An 18,776-nucleotide genomic window follows, 5' to 3' on the forward strand; every position below is an offset into this window, starting at 1 on the left:
CAGCCCTCTCTGTGCACCTGCTGTGTCTACTTGCCATCACCTCTCTGGCGTGTTACTGACTGGTCTATTTATTATCTGCTGTGCCCACTAGAACTTAAGGTCCAACAGGGCAGGTGATGCCTGTGTGTTCACCAGTTTACTCCCTAGTCCTTCAAATGAACTCCACAAATAGTAAAGGTTCAGTAGATAGTAGCAACTTCATGGGAAAAAAGAAACTCTAACTGGTAAAGATGTAATTAGGAACTGAGAAGTTCTTTCAAGAAAAAAATATATTATTATCAGCAACAAAAAACAGTAATTATGCTCCATGAGAAATGACAATTATACAGAACACTGGACAAAGAATGGGGAGAGGCAGATTCCACCATGAGACAGCTCTGTCTGGGGACCTGAAGGCAGCAGAGAGAGGGCCACGTCCGCAGGGCTGAGCCAGGTCTCTAAGCTGGCCTCACACACCCGGAGCCGTCTGTGTAATAAACTGAGATGGAACATGCTTTCTACACTCTAGTTGCTTTGGAAACTGAAGAGGTCTAATTGTTACTTGTAATTTGATAAGTATCGTTGCCTACATTTGCTGTGAATGTTCCATTATTTATGCCCCAAAACATATTCTTTGAACACTTCCATGTACCACCATCCACGCATTTTGCTGAAGGCACTGTTTTTGAACAAATGAGAAATCACCAGGACAATCCCAAGATAATATTTTACCCAGCAACGTCCTCTAACAAAGCACACCATTGTCTTAAATTACCCAAATCCAAATAGTCTTGCCAAAAAGACTTATTTTATGAATAGTTGAGAAATAATAGTAAAGAAGCCATTGTCTTTCCAATTAAAGTTATGACTAATAGAGTGAAAATAGATTAAGATTTCCCAAACGATGCACAGCAGCTGAGGAAGATAAGCGAGCATCATGGGTTTTGCTGGTCGCAAAAAGAGACAGCAGACATAAAGCTTGAAATTGAAATTGCATGTTTAGAATCTAAATCTAAAACACAAAATCAGAAGATGATAGCAAACCCCTCAGAGGAGGGCAGAGCTCCTACCTGTGGCCAAATAGATGATGTGGACGAGCGCGTCTCTGCCCTGCACCACGTCGACAGCCACGTGGGAAAAGCGGCTGTTGTCCTCCATGAAGGATGGCATGGTGGTCACTGGCTGCACCACCTCATGCATCAGAATGAACTTCTGAGCATCCTGCAGGTTTCTCTCAGTCAGGTTCACGTACAGACCCTGGTCCACGGTGCCGCACTGCAAGGGAAGACAGGCCGTGTTACCAAAGCCACCAGCCTGGACAGCCACAGCTGGCTGTGGCCACCCTAGCTGGAGCGTAACTTGGAAATCAGGTAAGCCACAATGCATAACTGAAGTGTGCAAATATGTCTGCTTCTCTATTCTCCCTGTGGCCCCCATCCTTAGCATCCTTTTCATGCTAGATTTGAACTCATATCTTGGGAGTCTCCTAACCTCATCGTAAATGAACTGAACAAAAGCTAAAAAAATTAAAGTGATTGCTAACTTTAAGCTGCAGATGCACAGAAACTTCTCCTTTTCTGTTGAGTCACTTGACAGCTGTCTGGCTAAACACATACTATGATATCTGTCTGAGATATCAGGTAGCAAATTGAAAATGCAACAATTAAGGACCTCATATAGATGCATTAGTTTTTCTACTGTAGCAGGGGGGCCTATGAGCAAGACAGATTTCAAGGTGATAGCACTGGGTCATTCTAATCTGTAAAGCTGAACAGCATTCACATGGGATACAAAAATATGGTGTTGGCCTTAGTGCTTTGTGCCTGTATTTCAAATTAGAAGAAATGATTTTAAAATGGTTAGAGTCCAGGAATATGGAAGAGAACAGGCAAATTTATAAGAAGAGAGACAGATGAGGAGATAAGGGAAAGAGGAAGGAAAGGAGATGCGTGGGGAGAAGAGAGCAGAAAGGAATAAAGAAGGAGGAAGCGAAGAAGGAGATTTTGAGTAGAGTAAGTATCATGGAGATGAATTGGGATATATACACAAGGGAAAAATCAGGCCTGCACGCTGCTGGGAATTAAATTCTGAGCTGTGCTGTGGGGAGGCTGCGGGTGTCATATTATAAGACTGTTTCTGGCAAGGATGGGGTAAAAAGAGGGATAGAAAGGAAAGCAAGATCAGAATCAGAAAACTACTGCCAACCCTTCTCACATCTTTCATAAACTTTAATTCCTGGTACAAATGGTGACTGATCCCCAGTAGAACTTCACATAAGTAGCTTTGACGGAAATGAATTTCCAGGCCTTTATCACCTGAAACTACGGTTTATAACATGTCATGTCTAATGTTTGGTTTTATAACAGGTGAGAGGTGCAGATGTGTAAGATGAAAATCACTTTTTTAAAAGTAGATGATAATTTTGTAGCATTTGATAAAATGATCCACATGCCATGAAATGATAGGATCATTGCAGAAAAAGAGACTCTGAGAGTCAAACGGATTTCATGCATCCAGTCCAATGCTTCATTTAGTATCATACCTTTGCAGGGGCACCCCATGTTCCACAGGCAAGGACTGTGTGAGTTCAGGTGCGGGGCTCAGACCTGCCATGACCCAAGTACTACTCTGGCTCCATAACTCTCAAGCCACGTGGAATCGTGAGCGGCAACTGTCCTGCCACATGGTCTTAGGTGAGGTCTCACCTCTCAGTCTCTGTCTCTACCTGTCCAGTGACTGGGAAAATACTGACTGTGCTCATTTCTCAGGGCTACTGTGAGACCAGCTGAGATAATCTGTGGAAAGCACTTGTAAATTAACTGAAAGTCCTTATGAGTGCCAAAGAACAAGACAACGTGCCTGGCACTAAAGAGAAGCCATTCAACTAATGGTAAATGGCAAATGCATTGGTCTTGGAGCAGGACTGCAATTCCATGGTCTGTTGAGCTTCAGTGGCCAGAGGGAAATGAGTGAATAAACAAAGAAGGGAAGGAATCAATGAGTGAATACACAAGTAGCTGTTATTGGGGGTGAGGGGATGTGCTAGGGCATTTTATCTAATTACAGCATGAAGTAGTAATATTTGGAGGTCAAGGACGTGTTGCTGTCTGTCAATACAATGTTTTTAAAAATAAAAAAGAGCTCCACTAGGCTTGATCTACTGTCTACACAGGTGAGTTCTAGTTCTGAGCATGACGTCATGTTTGGTGGTTTACATTCCTGAAATTAGTGATGATACCTAAGGCACAGTGGCAGTTCGCTACTACTTACTGGGTAAAGTTTGCACACAGGTTTTGTAAGCACAGTGTTCAAAAAAAAAAAAAAAAAAACTGGTATCATGAAAACCAGGAGGCATAATATAAAAATGAGACTCTCTTGCTGTTCTTAAGGAACCCCGAGGAACTGGAGACCTAACAGGGAGATCTCAGTGGCGGGGGTGAGGCAGGATCACGCGCCATGCCTTGTCATCTTTATTTATATGTCCCCTATCTCAATCTCATTTAAGTCATCTGCCAGAATTGCCAAGACTTGGTTTTGAGGTATACTCTACTACTTCTTGGTTTCTTTTGCTGGCCTATTAATAGTGAATATTCCACCCAGTGCTTTTCTTTCAAATAATTGGAAAAGTACTCAGAGCTATAGAATATATGCATTGGATCATAAGCAATCCACCTAGCTCTCTAATGCCTGAAAATTTTCTAGCTTTGCCTTATATGCTGGACTCCCGCTGTGTCTGTGTGGGGCACTGTGTGACACCCTGGATTAACCATGCAAGAAGAAAACAACAAAAATAGTCAAAGCACAGCCATTGCTGTCACGTGTCCTACAATCCACAACAGTTGTCATGCCAACATCTCTTCAAGTAATATGGTCAGTAATCCTATTTTTTTAAAAGAATAAATACTTGCACTTTTGTTTACTTGTTTCGCAGACAACGAATCCATTCTTGTCCTAGCACACTAGTGCATGGTGGCCAAGCCCACAATCACCTAATCTCCTGCAGGAGTGCCCAGTTTTAATGGCCCCTTCGTTCTCTTACTGACTTCCGTCTTGATGCAAACATGCTTTGCGGGCCGGGCACGGTGGCTCATGCCTGTAATCCCAGCACTTTGGTAGGCTGAGGCAGGTGGATCACGAGATCAGGAGTTCAAGACCAGCCTGGCCAACATGGTGAAATCCTGTCTTTACTAAAAATATAAAAATTAGCCAGGCATGGTGGTGGGCACCTGTAATCCCAGCTATTCAGGAGGCTGAGGCATAGAATTGCTTGAACCGGGCAGGCGGAGGTTGCAGTGAGCTGAGATCACACAACTACACTCCAGCCAGGGCAACACAGTGAGACTCTGTCTCAAAAAATGCTTTGCACGTCCCAATGGACACAGTCAGATGTCTGCACTTGCTCCTCCAACAACTGCCTCCTCATCTACTTAACTACATTTGAGGCTCTCTTTGTTCATTTCAACTCCATCCTTTCTGAGTGACAGTAATCAGAGCTGCACGGAAAATTCTGGATTCTGTCACAGTGCAGCTGTACCACCGGGCCTGGGTGATGTTTTACACCAGTGACTGCCGCGTGTCTTACTGAGTGTCAGGGTCTGGATGACTTTGAGGCCTGCAGCCTCTAGCAGGGCGGGGCTCAGAAGCACCACCTAGAGTGGTTTATATATTTTGTCTGAGAAAAATAATACTGTTTGTCGTTTTGCTACTGTTTTCATTTGACATTTCTATATTAAATGTTGAAATATTATGCACCATCTCTCCTAACCCATCTTCTTCCTGAACCGGAATCTGCTTTCTGCTTCTCTGATTAATTAGCTCCTTCTAGTACACAGGTTACATAAGTACTGCACAAAACTTAAATGTCAGTAGATAAAACAAGAGTTCTAAAAATCTAACCACTTTCCATTGTTGGTTACTGCAAACATAAGGCCTCTTATACATGTCTGGAGAGGGATCCTTACGTCGAAATTGAATTCCCACTCCCCATCTATGCCAGGCTAGATGGTTTTATGAATGTCAGTGAGGAAACTTTGCCGGTATAGTTACCAAATAGAGTAACATAAAAAAAAATACTTGGTACATATTTGTACTAGGAGTTAAACAAAGAATCACCATAACTGTAGGTTGAGCTCCCTTTCAAGTCTTAAATAATACTCAGAGAAGAGAAGCTCAGCAATGCAAGCTTCCTGCCTGAAACACATGCCAATTTCTGCATGCTTCATTCGTTACGCAGTATGGACTGGCTTCCATCCCATAATGAGAGTAAGTCCTTCAGTGTGACACTGGCATTATAAACACAGACACTCCTGGCCTTAGAAAAGGAGATTTGCTGTGTGCTCTAAATGTATTCAGACAAACGGGCTACAAGTTACCCACTGCCTGGAGGTGGTAATGGACTACGAAGTTTACTGAGTCACCCTGTTCACTGTAAAGACTTTTGCAAGAAAAAAATCAATGCATTGAAAATGCATTGTAAATACAGTAAGCATTATTAATTATTTAATCTTCAGGATTTTATTATACAAAGGACTTTCTTAAAAGGAGTATTTCCTATATGTAAGAGGAGAAAATAAGACAAAATATGCATTTATACAACATGGGACACGTAGAAGGCACCAATAAATGATCCTAAGAGTCATTCTTCTTTGCATTTTTAGAGACAGAGTCTTGCTCTGTCACCCAGACTGGAGTGCAGTGGATGGATTACAGTTTACTGATTGAACTCCTGGGCTCAAGCAATCCTCCAGCTCAGCCTCCCAGATAGCTAGGACTATAGCTGCTTGCCACCATGCCTGGTTAATTTATTATTATTATTTTTGTAGACACAGGGTTTCATTATGTTGCCCAGGCTTGTCTTGAAATCCTGACCTCAGGAGATCCTCTTGCCTTGGCTTCAGAAAGCACTGTGATTATAGGCATGAGCCTCTGTGTTCAGTCCTGAAGAATTGTATTTATCAAATATTTTATACAGTAAATAATGCACATTAATTAGAGTCATCAAAATCTACTCCTAAACTATTTCCATGCATTTTTATCCCTCTCTCCACTTTGATGAAAATATACAATAAAGATGCACAGTAGATAGATGTGTGATAAAAGCGCACATCATTTGCTCAAGGAAAGCAGTGCACGGAAAGACGACATGTAAGCCAGCCATCTTATTTTTAATCCCACACTCCTTCAAAAGTTTAAAGACAGCAACAGGTGGGTGTTGAACAATGAAAACACGTGGACACAGGGAGGGGGAGCATCACACACTGGGGTCAGTTGTGGGAGGGCTAAGGGAGTAACAGCGGGGGGTGGGAGGGTGAGGAGTGATAACGTGGGGAGAAATGCCAAATATAGATGATGGGGGAATGGAGGCAGCAAACCACCTTACCATGTATGTACCTATGCAACAACCCTGCATGACCTGCACATGTACCCCAGAACGTAAAGTACAATAAAAACAAATCAAGTGTTTTTAACCCTTTCCTAAAAAAGATAGCAACAAACACAAAACTCTTTCAAAACAACCAGAATTGAAGGGTCCTTGCAAAAATCGAAGTAAAGTGTAAAATAGTTGAACCTTTCCACACTCCCAGTTTGGGGGAGTCCTAGGTATAGGACCAACTTCTACTATGATTAGTAATAGTAACTAACGCCCATGTAGTTGGAATGGGCTGGGATTTTGCATCTGAGAACTGGAGTGGGGATCCTCACTTGGCTACTAATCAGCTTTGTGGCTTTGGCCAGGTGACCTGCCCCAGGCCCAGTGTTTTACCCTGCACATGGAGAAGGTATTACCCACCACAGCACTGCCGCTGGTGTGTGAGCTGATCTATCTGAAGTATCTAGCACAGTGTCTGGGACTTGCTAAAATTTACAGTCACAATAATGATGATGGCCCTAAGAAAGCTGTCAGAAAGCCCTCCAGAGAAGCCCGCTGATGTGGGCTCAGTGTCTGTGAACTACCCAAATTCCTAACCTCCAGTGTGGCCGCATAGTGAGATGGGGTCTCTATGGTAGGAAATGAGGATAAGTGATGTCACAAGGGTGAGGCCCCGGCCCGGTGGAGCTGGTGCCCTCACAAAACAGAAAGAGATACCCCAGAGATGTCTCTCTCTCCCCACCACGTGAGGATGAAGCAAGATGTCCATCTGCAAGCCAGGAAGAGAGAGCCCTCACCTGAAAATGACCCTGTTCACAATTTGGTCTTGAACGTCTAGCTTCTAAAACTGTTAGAAAATAAATGTCTCTTTTATAAGCTACCCAGTCTGCGGTGTTTTGTTACAGCAGTCCAAGCTGACAAATACACCTGCCAACTCACCAAACATGAGCAAACTGCTTCATCTCTTTGGGTCTCAGCTTCTTCCGGACACAGGGAGATGGATGACTCAGAAAGCCCTGAAAGCGTGAACCTCCTGCAATTTTGTGATAAGATATGAAGGGTCTCCACCTCCTCTTCTTTCCCCAGCTGCCTGCATGGTATTCTGTCCTTCCCAACAGGGAATCCCACCACATTTGCCAATTAGCGCTCTAACCCTGTTTGTGTGTCTCCACTGCTCTGTGCCCTGGACCCCATTCATTAGAATGTCATTCATTAGGGATCAGAGGTTCTGAGGACACAGAGCCCAGCATCATTAGTACTAATTGAAGCCTGAATTCCTAACCTGCAGCAGAATGCTGGCCTTTTTCAGCTCAGTCCGAGGCATCACAGTTGACAAAAGGCCCTTTCTGGATCCCGGCGCCACAATTCACAAAGGGCCCGGGTCTATTGACATTAGCCAGCCGAGTGTGGGGCTGTCCGTGAGGGGCCAGTGAGACAGCTGCTGCATAGTACATGCACCCGCGGTTTAAATCACCCCTGCCTGTCTACACGAGGCTTCTGCATTCTTCACGGGGGATGCCGACAGTGCCCTTTGCCCCCCAAGAATTACCTGGAAGTTGGGGTTTGGGTTGGGATATGGTAGCCAGGCGGAGCGCGAGTTCTCCTGGTACTTGAAGGGCCCGGCGAAGGCCTGTGCAATGGCGCTCAGGTTGAAGACACACACAGCTGAGGCCGCGATGCTGTTCCTGAGAGCCCAGGGAGAGAGAGGAGAAGGCAGTCAGAGAGCTCGGAAGCACCTGCCGCCCTCCCCTTAGGAAGCAGGCAGCAGCTGTGACCTGGATCAGTTTCCAGAGGTCTCAGGGCCACAGTCTCTTAAACATCCCAAAGGATTTAAGTCAGAGTGTGAATGCGGCTCCCCTGGAGAGGAGCAAACATCTTGGTAAAGAAACCAGGTTAGTTAGCATTTACCACACTTGTAATCCTGCCAGCCAGGATTAATTAACTCAGCTGCAAATGGGGCAAAGGGGATTCTGAAGAGCTATCTGCTTCACCTTTCAAATTCTGGAAGAAAAAGACTTCCTTCTCCAGCGGATGGCATCTCTCATCGGCCTTAGGCAGTTCCCTTCCTGACCTGCTTATCTGGTCACTTTGCCGGGTAGCAGGGCAAGTTGTTTTTGTTTTCTTTTGGCGCGCGCGCGTGTGTGTGTGTGTGTGTGTGTGGTTTTTCTTTTAACCAAGATATTTGTCATCCTTTAAAAAAAATCAACTCAAAGTAGTTTATAAAAAGTGACTGTCTGACTCATTGAATTTTCTTTTAATTTAAAATGGAGTTTAAATTCAAAGGGTCAGAGAAAACTTTGACATAGCACTGACATATGAAATCCTGAAGCCGTAATTTAGAATTCAGGCTCTGAGAGAGTCATAAACAGGAGCCCTCAGAAGGTCAGTGCCCTCTGACTAAGTGTGGAAACAGCAACATTATTTTGGTTAAGTAAATCTGCAATTTGAGCTCAGTATGGGTTCTCAAAGGGGAAGAGGAGATAAAGAAAGAAAGCTTACATGTATTTTCCCTTGCTCTGAGACAATATCATATGCATTTCTCATCAATTATTTTTTTCCTGCATCAAAGGAGAAGTATAACAAAATCCAAACCTGAAAGACTTACCTTAGATTTGTTTTATTTAATAAACACTGAATAGGAGCTAGGCACTACTCCGAGGACTTCACTAATTCCAATTCACTTAATCCTCAAAAGGTGAAGGAAATTTACAGGTAAGAAAAACAAAGCACACTGAAGACAAGACCCTTCCTCAAAGTTAGCCAGCTACTAAATGGGTAAGCTGGACTTGAACCCCAGGCTAACTCCAAATGCCAGGATTTTCAATCCTTTGCAATATCTCTGGGTGAAGCAGACAGGATTCTACTGCAGGGGAGCAGAGAGTAAACACATCCTTATGGAAAGATATGGCCTTGAGGGTAGAGGTGCATTTTCTCCAGAAGTCCAGCGCCAAGGACAAGGGCCATCATGATGCATACAGAACCCCGTTCTGGAATGTAAAGGGGTGGACACCGGCTGTGGGTTTATTCACTTTGCTCTATTATCCTTAGAGAGAATGGGAGAAGTTAAAACACAGCTCAGGGAAGAGCTGGCCTTTGAACATGTGAGTAGACTTTAGTAAGAACAAGAAAACAAGTATGCTGGAATAAGAGTGGCTAGACACAGGACGATCCCATCCAGCAGCCAGAGGGGCATGCCTTGGGCCAGGAACAGAGGCAGGCAAATGGGGGATATTAAGAATAATAACAATATCTCCCTAAGCCCCCTGCTAAGCACCTGATAGGATCATTTAATTTCTCATAGAGAACCTATAGATCCTGAGAAGACCCTGACTTACCATAAGAAAACAGCAGCACAGAGAATTTACTTAGCCCAAGTCATAGGCTGCAGGGAAATAAAGCAGGACTTGTACCTGCTTTGCATGAGGCCCCAGGTTGCCAGGTGGCTACCAGGTAAAGGAAGAACCTAATCTTCTTCCTGCTGGCTTAATGTTCCTCTGTTCACTACACCCTGCTCTCAATGGTCTGACCTGGGCTGTGGTGTCACCCAGAGACTCCCCTGGATGTCCCAGTAGCTGCCAGCCTGACCATCCTTTCATAGTGTCGTGGGAACCCTTCCTCTCGTCCCTGTTCCATCCCCTCGTGAGCACAACTGGTATAGTACAAGCACACCCCATGGCTGCCCCTCCACCCTTTCACTTGCTGTGCTCTGGGGCAGAGAGTGGGCTTGTGTGACTCCACTGTGCCCTTCCCTCTGCCCTGCCCCTCTTCCTACGATGGGACTGCCTACAGGAAGTACATATTCACTCACTTCTCCAGGGTCTCCAGACTCGCAGGCAGGTGAAACCAACCCAGGTCTAGATCACGACCTTGAGAATGAGTAAGCTTAAAGCTGGAATCAGCATGAACAAGCTCACTTAGACACCAGACCTGCAGCCACCTGTTCCAACCTGGCTTCTATCAGCAATCAAGGTAATAATTTCAGAGCAATAAAAAATCCCACCTCCCACTGCAACCTTACTACCTGTATATCCATATCTATACATATTAATACTTTACTACGATCTCTACAGTGTACTATCTATCCTAAAAACAACTAATGGTGGCCACCATTTTTAGATATCTAGAAAAGAAGCCAAATCTTTAGAGACTCCATTGTAGTAGCACACCATTTCCTGCAGGCCAACCCATGCTCAAGAGATTGAGAAAACTACACAGTAGTGCTAGGGACAGAAAGAGTCAGAACAGTTACCTTTTCCCCATTCCCCTAGTGCTGGGAAACCTTGATGAATGTACTGAGGCAAAGCAACATTCTAAGCCCTGAAGCTCAGCCCGGTATTGGACGGCCCTTTAATTCAGAGGTAGAAGGTAACTGACAACCTCCGATCCTCATTTTCTTTCCATTTGAAGCAAACTTTGTCAAGAATGTGGTTATTTTTTGAGAACATAAAATAAAGGCTGATACATGAAAAGGAGGTGGAAAATATTGTGTAATTTGAGATGGGCATATTAGAAATGCATTCCCAAGATCTAACGCAAGTAAATATTCCAGAGAGAAAGGACAGATGTGGTGCTTCTCTACCAGTACAGATTCCATACACTGGGTGACTTCTGACAGGATGGGAATCTGCAACACTAAACAAATAGTCTGAAATAGCTGAAACTTATTTTTGCAACTATCTAAGTTGACCATGCACCATCTTGGAATGTTTCAGGCATGGTACTTTTATAACTTCTGAAATGGCTGTTTTGTTTTGTTTTGCCCCGAGTCAGGGGAATGAACAGCTAAGTAAGCAAGACTCTCCTTGTGCATAAAACTGATGTCAACTGAGCAACTGCACATTTATCTTCGGCGAACTACACTAGTTTTTAAATAAGGTTTTGGAAAGCAAATCAACTTTAGAAACTGCAATTGATTTTTTAAAGAAATTTATCAAAGAGGAAAAATAACCTCTGGGTTGAGGACCAGATTTACGAAAATAAAGACGGCCATGGCGGAGTAAGGGTAGGTGTGGAGCCATCCATACTAGCCTAATTTTTCTAACCTCATGTCAGAAAGAAGACTCTTCGGAGGTAAAAGTTGTTACTAAGCAAATATTAACGTAATTTCAGCAGTGGAGAGAGCAGAAACAGAAGGCTAATATGAAAATGAGAGGCAGGTAAAGTGGCTCTTTAGAAATGCCATTCATGGGCAGGCATCTGATGCCCAAGAGATGAAAAAGTAAATTAAAATACTAAGGAAGCAGAGAAGACAACACAGGGTGACCAGCTGTCCTGGTTCACCCAGGAATAAGAGGTTTCCTTAGCCACAGGGCTGTCATCAACACTAAAACTGGGATCATCTCAGGCAATTCGGGACTGTTGGTCATCCTGCCTCATTTATCAGCACTTCCAACCCATCCAGATTTGTGTCCTTTATTTTGGATACAAATATTTGGCTTTTGCTAAAAGTCCTAAGTCACCAAATGAGAGATTTCAACAGTAATCCAAATCAGAACCCATAGTGTAGAATCCGCAGCAGGACAGCCATGTGCAGGAAAGTGGTGCTCAGAGTCTCAATGTGATCCTTGACTCCTGAGTTTCGCATGTGATCCTATTGAGTCTTACACAGCATCCCAGCTAAGGATGGGAAATAACCCTGGGGACATGTGATACTCCACTAGACTAAGAGTGACAGAGATGAGAAAACCTCATAAGCTTAAACCAGCCCAAATAATGTTCGTTCTAAAGTTAGGAGTAACTCCCCGTCCCACCCCCAACCAAAAAATACTATTTTTCCAAACATATTTTAAAAGTATAATTGACATTTACAAAATGTGTGCTCAAGTTAGCCATCTTCTAGACTAATAGTGTAAAATATAGCTATAGAAAATGTGTGTTTCAAATATGAGCAAGGTTCAAGCAAGAATCCTGTTATCTCAAGGATTTCAGACTGCAGACAACACTATTTTCATTATACACAAATGTATGACTTCCATATAGAAAAAATACACATACAGTATGTGCCAGTATTTCAGAAAGTGCGCAGAACACAATGGCAAATCAGGAAAGCGCAATTTATAATGGAGTAATTTGATGTCACCGTATCCTAAAGATAGATAAAAACTTTCTTGATTTGCTTTATTTTTCCTAATGCCAGTCTTTCAAATCACATATCTTTGTCTAACAGGAAGTTCACTGAAAAGTCCTTTTGTTTTGTCTGTTAGTCCAGTAAAATAAGAAAGATTTTCTTTAAAGCAACTTTAAAACCACAGAGGTCAAAGAACAAAAGACTTATTCAGAATGAGTAAGAGAGAAGGGAGAGAAATTATTTCAAGTTACATACACATTGGTGGTAAAGATGCCGTAGATCAAATCCAGCTCAGGCAGGAAGAAAGTGCTCTGCAATTCGTTGTAGTAAAAGGGGACTTCCCCAGGACGGGAGCAGTTGAGGCGAGCCTTCATGAACGTGGTCCAGGTATCCTCCAGCAAGAAGCGCCCTCCAATATCGTTCTTGCAGACCCGTGCAGCTCTGGAGAACACTGTCTTCCCACAGTCATGCTCTACGGCATTTTCTCGGAAAAAGAAGTAGGTAAAATTTCCAATGTCATAAGATGACACAAAGTTTGGTTCTGGAAACAACAGAAAAGAGGAAATAATCTCAACACCATGCCACTCCTTTTTGGTCTTGACTGCTCAGTATTTCATCCAAAGAGATATGGTTTTGTTTAGATAACACCTAGTTCCTACAGGACAACTCGGAGGCCCTGTGAGCAGCTTAATGAGCTACGCTGTTGGGAAACTCAGTGTCATACACAGATTCTTAATAATGGGAAGTCACTGGTGTGCCTGCACACTCAAGTATCCTGAGCTAAATTAGGACTCAAGTTAATATGATGTTAATACAATCAGAAATTGACACCAAAGATTTGCGGTACATTTTAGAGCAGTATGTATTACTTTATTTGCAAATACTTACATAACCTTCAGAAAGAGAAGTAGAAAATATGTTTAAAAAGATGAAATGTGATTCAGAATATAGGCGTCTACAGTCCCATATCTGTGTAAGACAACACAATCATTTGACTTAACTTACATACATTCCTGTGATTTTGACATAATTTGTGTGCTTTTACTAAGGACTTTAAAACTGTTTTTCATTGCTTGGAATGAAAATAAAAACTAAAACTGTAAGGTGTGTCTGGAATTAGTTTTAGCAGTTTCTGTTACTATGGTGACCATGTAATGGTGAAAAGCAACTCTTATTTTCTTATTTCTGGGTTGCTGGGGAATCTATTTAGAGGAGGGAAGAATATTGGGATGGAGACATTGCTTTGTAGTTTTCTGGTCTCATAATTAGCTTTAAAATGGGAATTCAGAAATGACAAAATTATGGCAAAGCCTTTAATCACCAAGCTCATTAGGAATTTAGGAAACATACATTATCAACCGAATTATATTGCATTTGGAGTTTTAGTTTCCTAACTTCCTGTTTGAAACCAGTGACATTAGAGATGGTACATTTTCAGATACACATACTCCCTAATATTTGCTTTTAAAACTCTAATCACAAGGTTTTATTCTTACTCATTTCTCTATTTCTAAATGCTATTCATTCAATCAGCAAGTATCTGAATTTTATGGTGCAAATTAGGAAAATTATAGCAGTAACCTTTGGTGTTCAAAATTAATGGAAAGATACAGACAGCAAGTATATTCACAAAGATACATTTCTAGAGACAATTAGTTTGCTGGGGCAATTCGATTGGCCTTGTTCTTTTGCAGATCCAATTGCATTGCAATAATAATATGTCATTGGCAGGACAACTAAAAATCTGGCCACAAGATAAGCCATTAATGTTAAGTGTAAGACACACAAACAAAATCATCCAAGGTCTGAAATGTAGACTTCAGACATTCACACAAGGTTGGCACTGACCCACTGACCACTCTGCTATTCTGTCCAGGGAGACTATTGCCAATTTTCAATCAATACCTATATTCAATATTTTCACAAAATATTTTAATTTAATCCAACTTTATATTTAAAAATGTAACATACACTCTAAATGGTTTATGTATGATACTTTCCCCTTCAATACCATTCACTGTTAAGTCATTGAAGTATATGAAATAATATACTGAGGTTTTGAAAAGAACTGATTTTAATTTATAAACTGTCAAACATTCTCAAGTCACTATTGCTTTTACCCTAAATGACTATTTAAAAAACTTGAATTGCAAAACATTGTAAAAGATGGAAGTTAGCTATCTTTACCGTAATAGTATGCTTTAATATCCTGGAGGGATGCTCACAAAAACAGCAGATTACATATTTGTAACTTGTGTTTTTGGAACGTAAGGAAAATATTGAAGGAGTGGTTAAATAATGATTCGATGAAGCACACCCCAAAAGCAAAGATATGGAGCAATTCCAAAACCACGTCTAAAGAAAATAATCACTAGCATGTCTAATTCTAAAGACAATGCTAAATTATCTTGGAATGGGTCCTGCACCCTGGCTAAGCAAAAATAGAGTTTGAGAATTATACAAAAACAAACAACAACAACAAAAACAGCAACAACAAACCCTACGTACAATGGGAAAACAAAGACAGGGCGTAAGGGTCCAGGTGTGTCTAGCCTGGGACTTAGGTTACCAGCACCTGTGTATGAGGTATGAGGCAGACTCCACCAAGACTTATCAAACACACCCACTACTACCCACTTCTGCTATTAACTTGGGGACAAATGGCATGAAAACTACATAGTAAATAGTTCCAGTTTCTCAGAAGTTCCAAGCAGGAAAACAAGAAAATACAAAGGAAAAAAAGATCTTCCATGGTTTCCAGCTTAACGTTGAGTTTGTAATAAAAACAGCTGAGATCTGTAAATGCGAACTCTCGTGCCAAGATCTGCGCTTGGTGCTTTATATGCCCATTGAACTCACAAGATTCATAGCACTAGGTGCTGTGCTATTCTTCCCATTTCACAGATGAGGATACTAAAGCCAAGGGATTTAATAACTTGTCCAAATTCACATAACTAGCAATGGGGAAGGGGATGGAAAGTCCAGAATCCATTAGACCACGGGTCACCAACTCCCGGGACATGGACCAGTACCAGTCTATGGCCTGTTAGGAGCCAGGCCACACAGCAGGAGGTGAGCAGTAGGCAAACGAGTGTTACCTCCTGAGCTCTGCCTCCTGTCAGATCAGCAGCAGTATTAAATTCCCATAGGAGCTGGAACCCTACTGTGAACTGTGCACGTGAGGGATCTAAGTTGTGCACGTCTTAACGAGACTCTAATGGCTAATGATCTGAGGTGGAACAGTTTTATCCCAAAACCATCCCCTCTACCCCCCACCCCAAGTTGATGGAAAACTTATCTTCCGTGAAACTCGTCTTTGGTGCCAAAAAGTTTGGGGACCACTGTATTACACTATACTGAAAAATAGTGGTTGCAAAAATAAAAAAAACAATCAATCAGTTAAATGCTAGCGATATTCAATAGGATTTGATTTTCTGCTTTGGAAAAACAGTGGCAAGCTCTTGGCTGGACAGCCATCTTTTCCATGGAGAGTGGTAAGCAGGTTTACTTAGGAACAAGCTAATGGGGGTTTCAGAACCAACTAGAGAGACAATAAATGATCAGATGAAACTTTAAACCACAGGTATCAGGGACATCAGGAATGACACAGAAAAAAAAAAAGTGGAAGGAAGAAGAAACAACTTAAGGACTTATTAAACGAGAACATTGTCGAAAGTGTTTGGCCCAACTCCAGAGGGTGTTTCAAGGAGGGGCGGCACCATAGCCTCAGAGAGCCAACAAATGACTCTTGGGAGGTCATGCCGTACCCTTAGTCTGCTGGAGCAAACCACGTCCACTTTTGCAGATAAGCAGAAGACTGAGTAATGGTAGGCAGACTGAAGCACAGTTTTTCTCTTTCCACCGAGAGCCTCCACCATATCTCCAAACCACCCTGAACCAACGTTGTAAGATCACAACATGCATTTTAGATAGAAATGCTCAAACACATGCTTTCCCTTTGGTTTGCAAAACCAAAGAAGAATTTGTATTCTGTGTGGAGTGGGTGCTGTTCTCCAATTCCCCACGCAGTGCAGGTCTTGTTGGTTGGGGAGTGAGAGAGCGTTTGGAAACACAGGCTGTGGCCTTACACTGATCCTTCAGGAGGAGGCCGGGCCCCAACTGCGTGACCTGCCATTAACTAGGGAAATGCAGTTCCTTGAAAAGTAGAGCTTCTTGAAATCCGACTAGCATCCTGTTCCTTTCCAAAGACAATAAAAAAGTGGGAATAACTGTAAAACAGACAGTCAAATAGCTCTTATATTTACTGATAAAAATTTGGAAGTAGGGGACATTAGAGTCTTGCCAGGCAGGATGGTAAGGTGCATGTTGTTTTTCTTCCATTATTTAAGTTCTGTCTTTTCTCGAAATGCAATTCACCACCAACTAGTATCTGTCACTCCCGAGTGAACTGAACAAGTAAGAGGAGAATCAGGCATTTTCTTCTTGTCTACAATGGATTTGAGTGCGTGAAAGAGAGATCTGAGGTGTGCTGCTAACTAAATCAGAGTGACAACAGGCACGTCAGCTGCTATGTAAATATAAGCAGGGAGAAACTGTTTTCTCTAATGTTTGTAAAACGTACAGAGTTACATAATACAATGTCGCACAAGATACATCATGTTAATAAGAGTTACTCTTCATGACACAGAAACTTTTATTTTGCATGTTTACTGACATAATAGTGACCATACAGATAGCAGTACTGAGAAGTGACTCACCATATATGAAATTATGAGTGATGCGAAGAAAAGCATCCAAAATTTTGAGAAGATTTTGATCACACAAAACCAAATACTGAGCATCCAAATAAAGCCTCCCATTCTATATTCTTTCTATTCCAATGCCCAAAGCATCAATATGGGGGTACACCATGTTCAAATGTATGGATCTGATCATTGAGCAGATCATTGATATAAAAAATCAATGACACAGAAAAAAGAAAAAGTGGGAGGAGGAAGAAACAACTTAAGGACTCATTAAACAAGAACATTGTTGGAAAGTGTTTGGCCCAACTCCAGAGGGTGTTTTGGGGGGCAGGGGGCACCATTTCTTTTTCTCTGTGTCATTTCTGCGTTCTTGAATTAAAAATTTGTCTACAGTGGGAATGAATATTAAAGCCACAAAGGAATCCCAACTCTACAAAAATCTTACTAGAATCAAAGTCTATTATAAATTATTTTACAGTCAAAAGCCACCTTGTGAGACACTTGCCAAAGTCATGCTGGAAAATGAGTGTACGTGACGCCTGTGGCTCTGCCCCGGCTGGACCATTGACATCTGATATGTTCCGTTGTTGTATCTGACAATCAGACCTAGTTTGCAAAGCTATAAAAATTAAATGGGCTGATACACAGGAGGATGCCAATAAATGGTGGCTATTATGATTGTTTCATGATTTACTCTCAATGTCCCTTGGAATAATTTCTATTGAACAGAACTTCACATAATGATAATGAATGATCAGGTATACATATGTCAAGCTTAAAGGTGATCAGAGTTTTAGGAGCATAAATGAGTCATGCTGAGTTTTTAAATAGCAAGCTATTTCACCAAAATAAAGTGAGTTAATGGGAACAAGATTCAGGCATGACACACAGCCAGCAGTTTTCTGTTCCTAAGTTGTTGGTATCAGTCGCTAAAAAATGCCTTCTATAAGCCAGATTTTAGATCCTTTCCTTTTTGGGTACATTGTTTGCATTGTCATAGCTACATGAAACTGCTGTAGAAGCTTCCAAGGCAAATCTGTTTTTATCTAGATATTCATTAAAATTAAAAGCGGATAACTTAAAATTAAATAAAATTGAATAAACATAGGTAAAAAGCTATTGGTAAAGTTCTTTACCTGAGGCTTCTACTAAAAGACAGATGATGATGACAGACAGATAGATAGATAGATAGATAGATTTTAATGGAGAGATAAACACATTTGTGTCTGTGTATATGTGAGTATCAAATACACGAGTATAGAGATGTATGTATATATGGCTCAATACTTCCACCTACTGGCTGTATGAACTTAGTCACATTATTTACCAGTATATTTTCTCTGTTTTCTGTTTTTTAGTAACAATAACAACATCTAATATGCAGTATCATTGTGAGAATCAAAAGCACTTGGCTGGTAATCATCAAAATACAGACCACTATTTATTAAAAATAACTCTCTCGCTCTATAAATTAATACAAACACACATGTTGGTACATATCATCAGTATTTACTTAACAAGATAACTCATTAAGTATTCATTCTGTATAACAAATTAAGGTCTACACTTATTCCAGCAAATCTGAAAAAAAAACACGGTGGAAGGGACCGTGCTACAGACGAGCCTGGAGAGCCAGCCAGGCTACTTCTCCAGG

The 18,776-nt window shown here is 41.7% G+C and overlaps 1 protein-coding gene across 6 annotated transcripts in view; it reads right to left on the reverse strand.

Annotated features, from left to right (window-relative positions):
• The window catches only part of SEMA5A (semaphorin 5A), a 493,544-nt gene that overhangs the window by 152,105 nt on the left and 322,663 nt on the right, over positions 1-18,776 (reverse strand). For all 6 annotated transcript variants that reach the window (XM_064375855.1, XM_064375856.1, XM_064375857.1 and 3 more), the window contains 3 exons: positions 12,672-12,957; positions 7,899-8,034; positions 1,050-1,254 (listed from right to left, as the gene is read on the reverse strand). In XM_064375855.1, coding sequence (XP_064231925.1) covers positions 1,050-1,254; positions 7,899-8,034; positions 12,672-12,957 — 627 coding nt within the window. The remainder of the gene's footprint in view (positions 1-1,049; positions 1,255-7,898; positions 8,035-12,671; positions 12,958-18,776) is intronic.

Source organism: Aotus nancymaae, unplaced genomic scaffold (assembly GCF_030222135.1).
Source record: "Aotus nancymaae isolate 86718 unplaced genomic scaffold, 86718_ANA_hifiasm-v0.15.2.pri h1tg000014l, whole genome shotgun sequence".
Lineage (NCBI taxonomy): Eukaryota > Metazoa > Chordata > Mammalia > Primates > Aotidae > Aotus > Aotus nancymaae.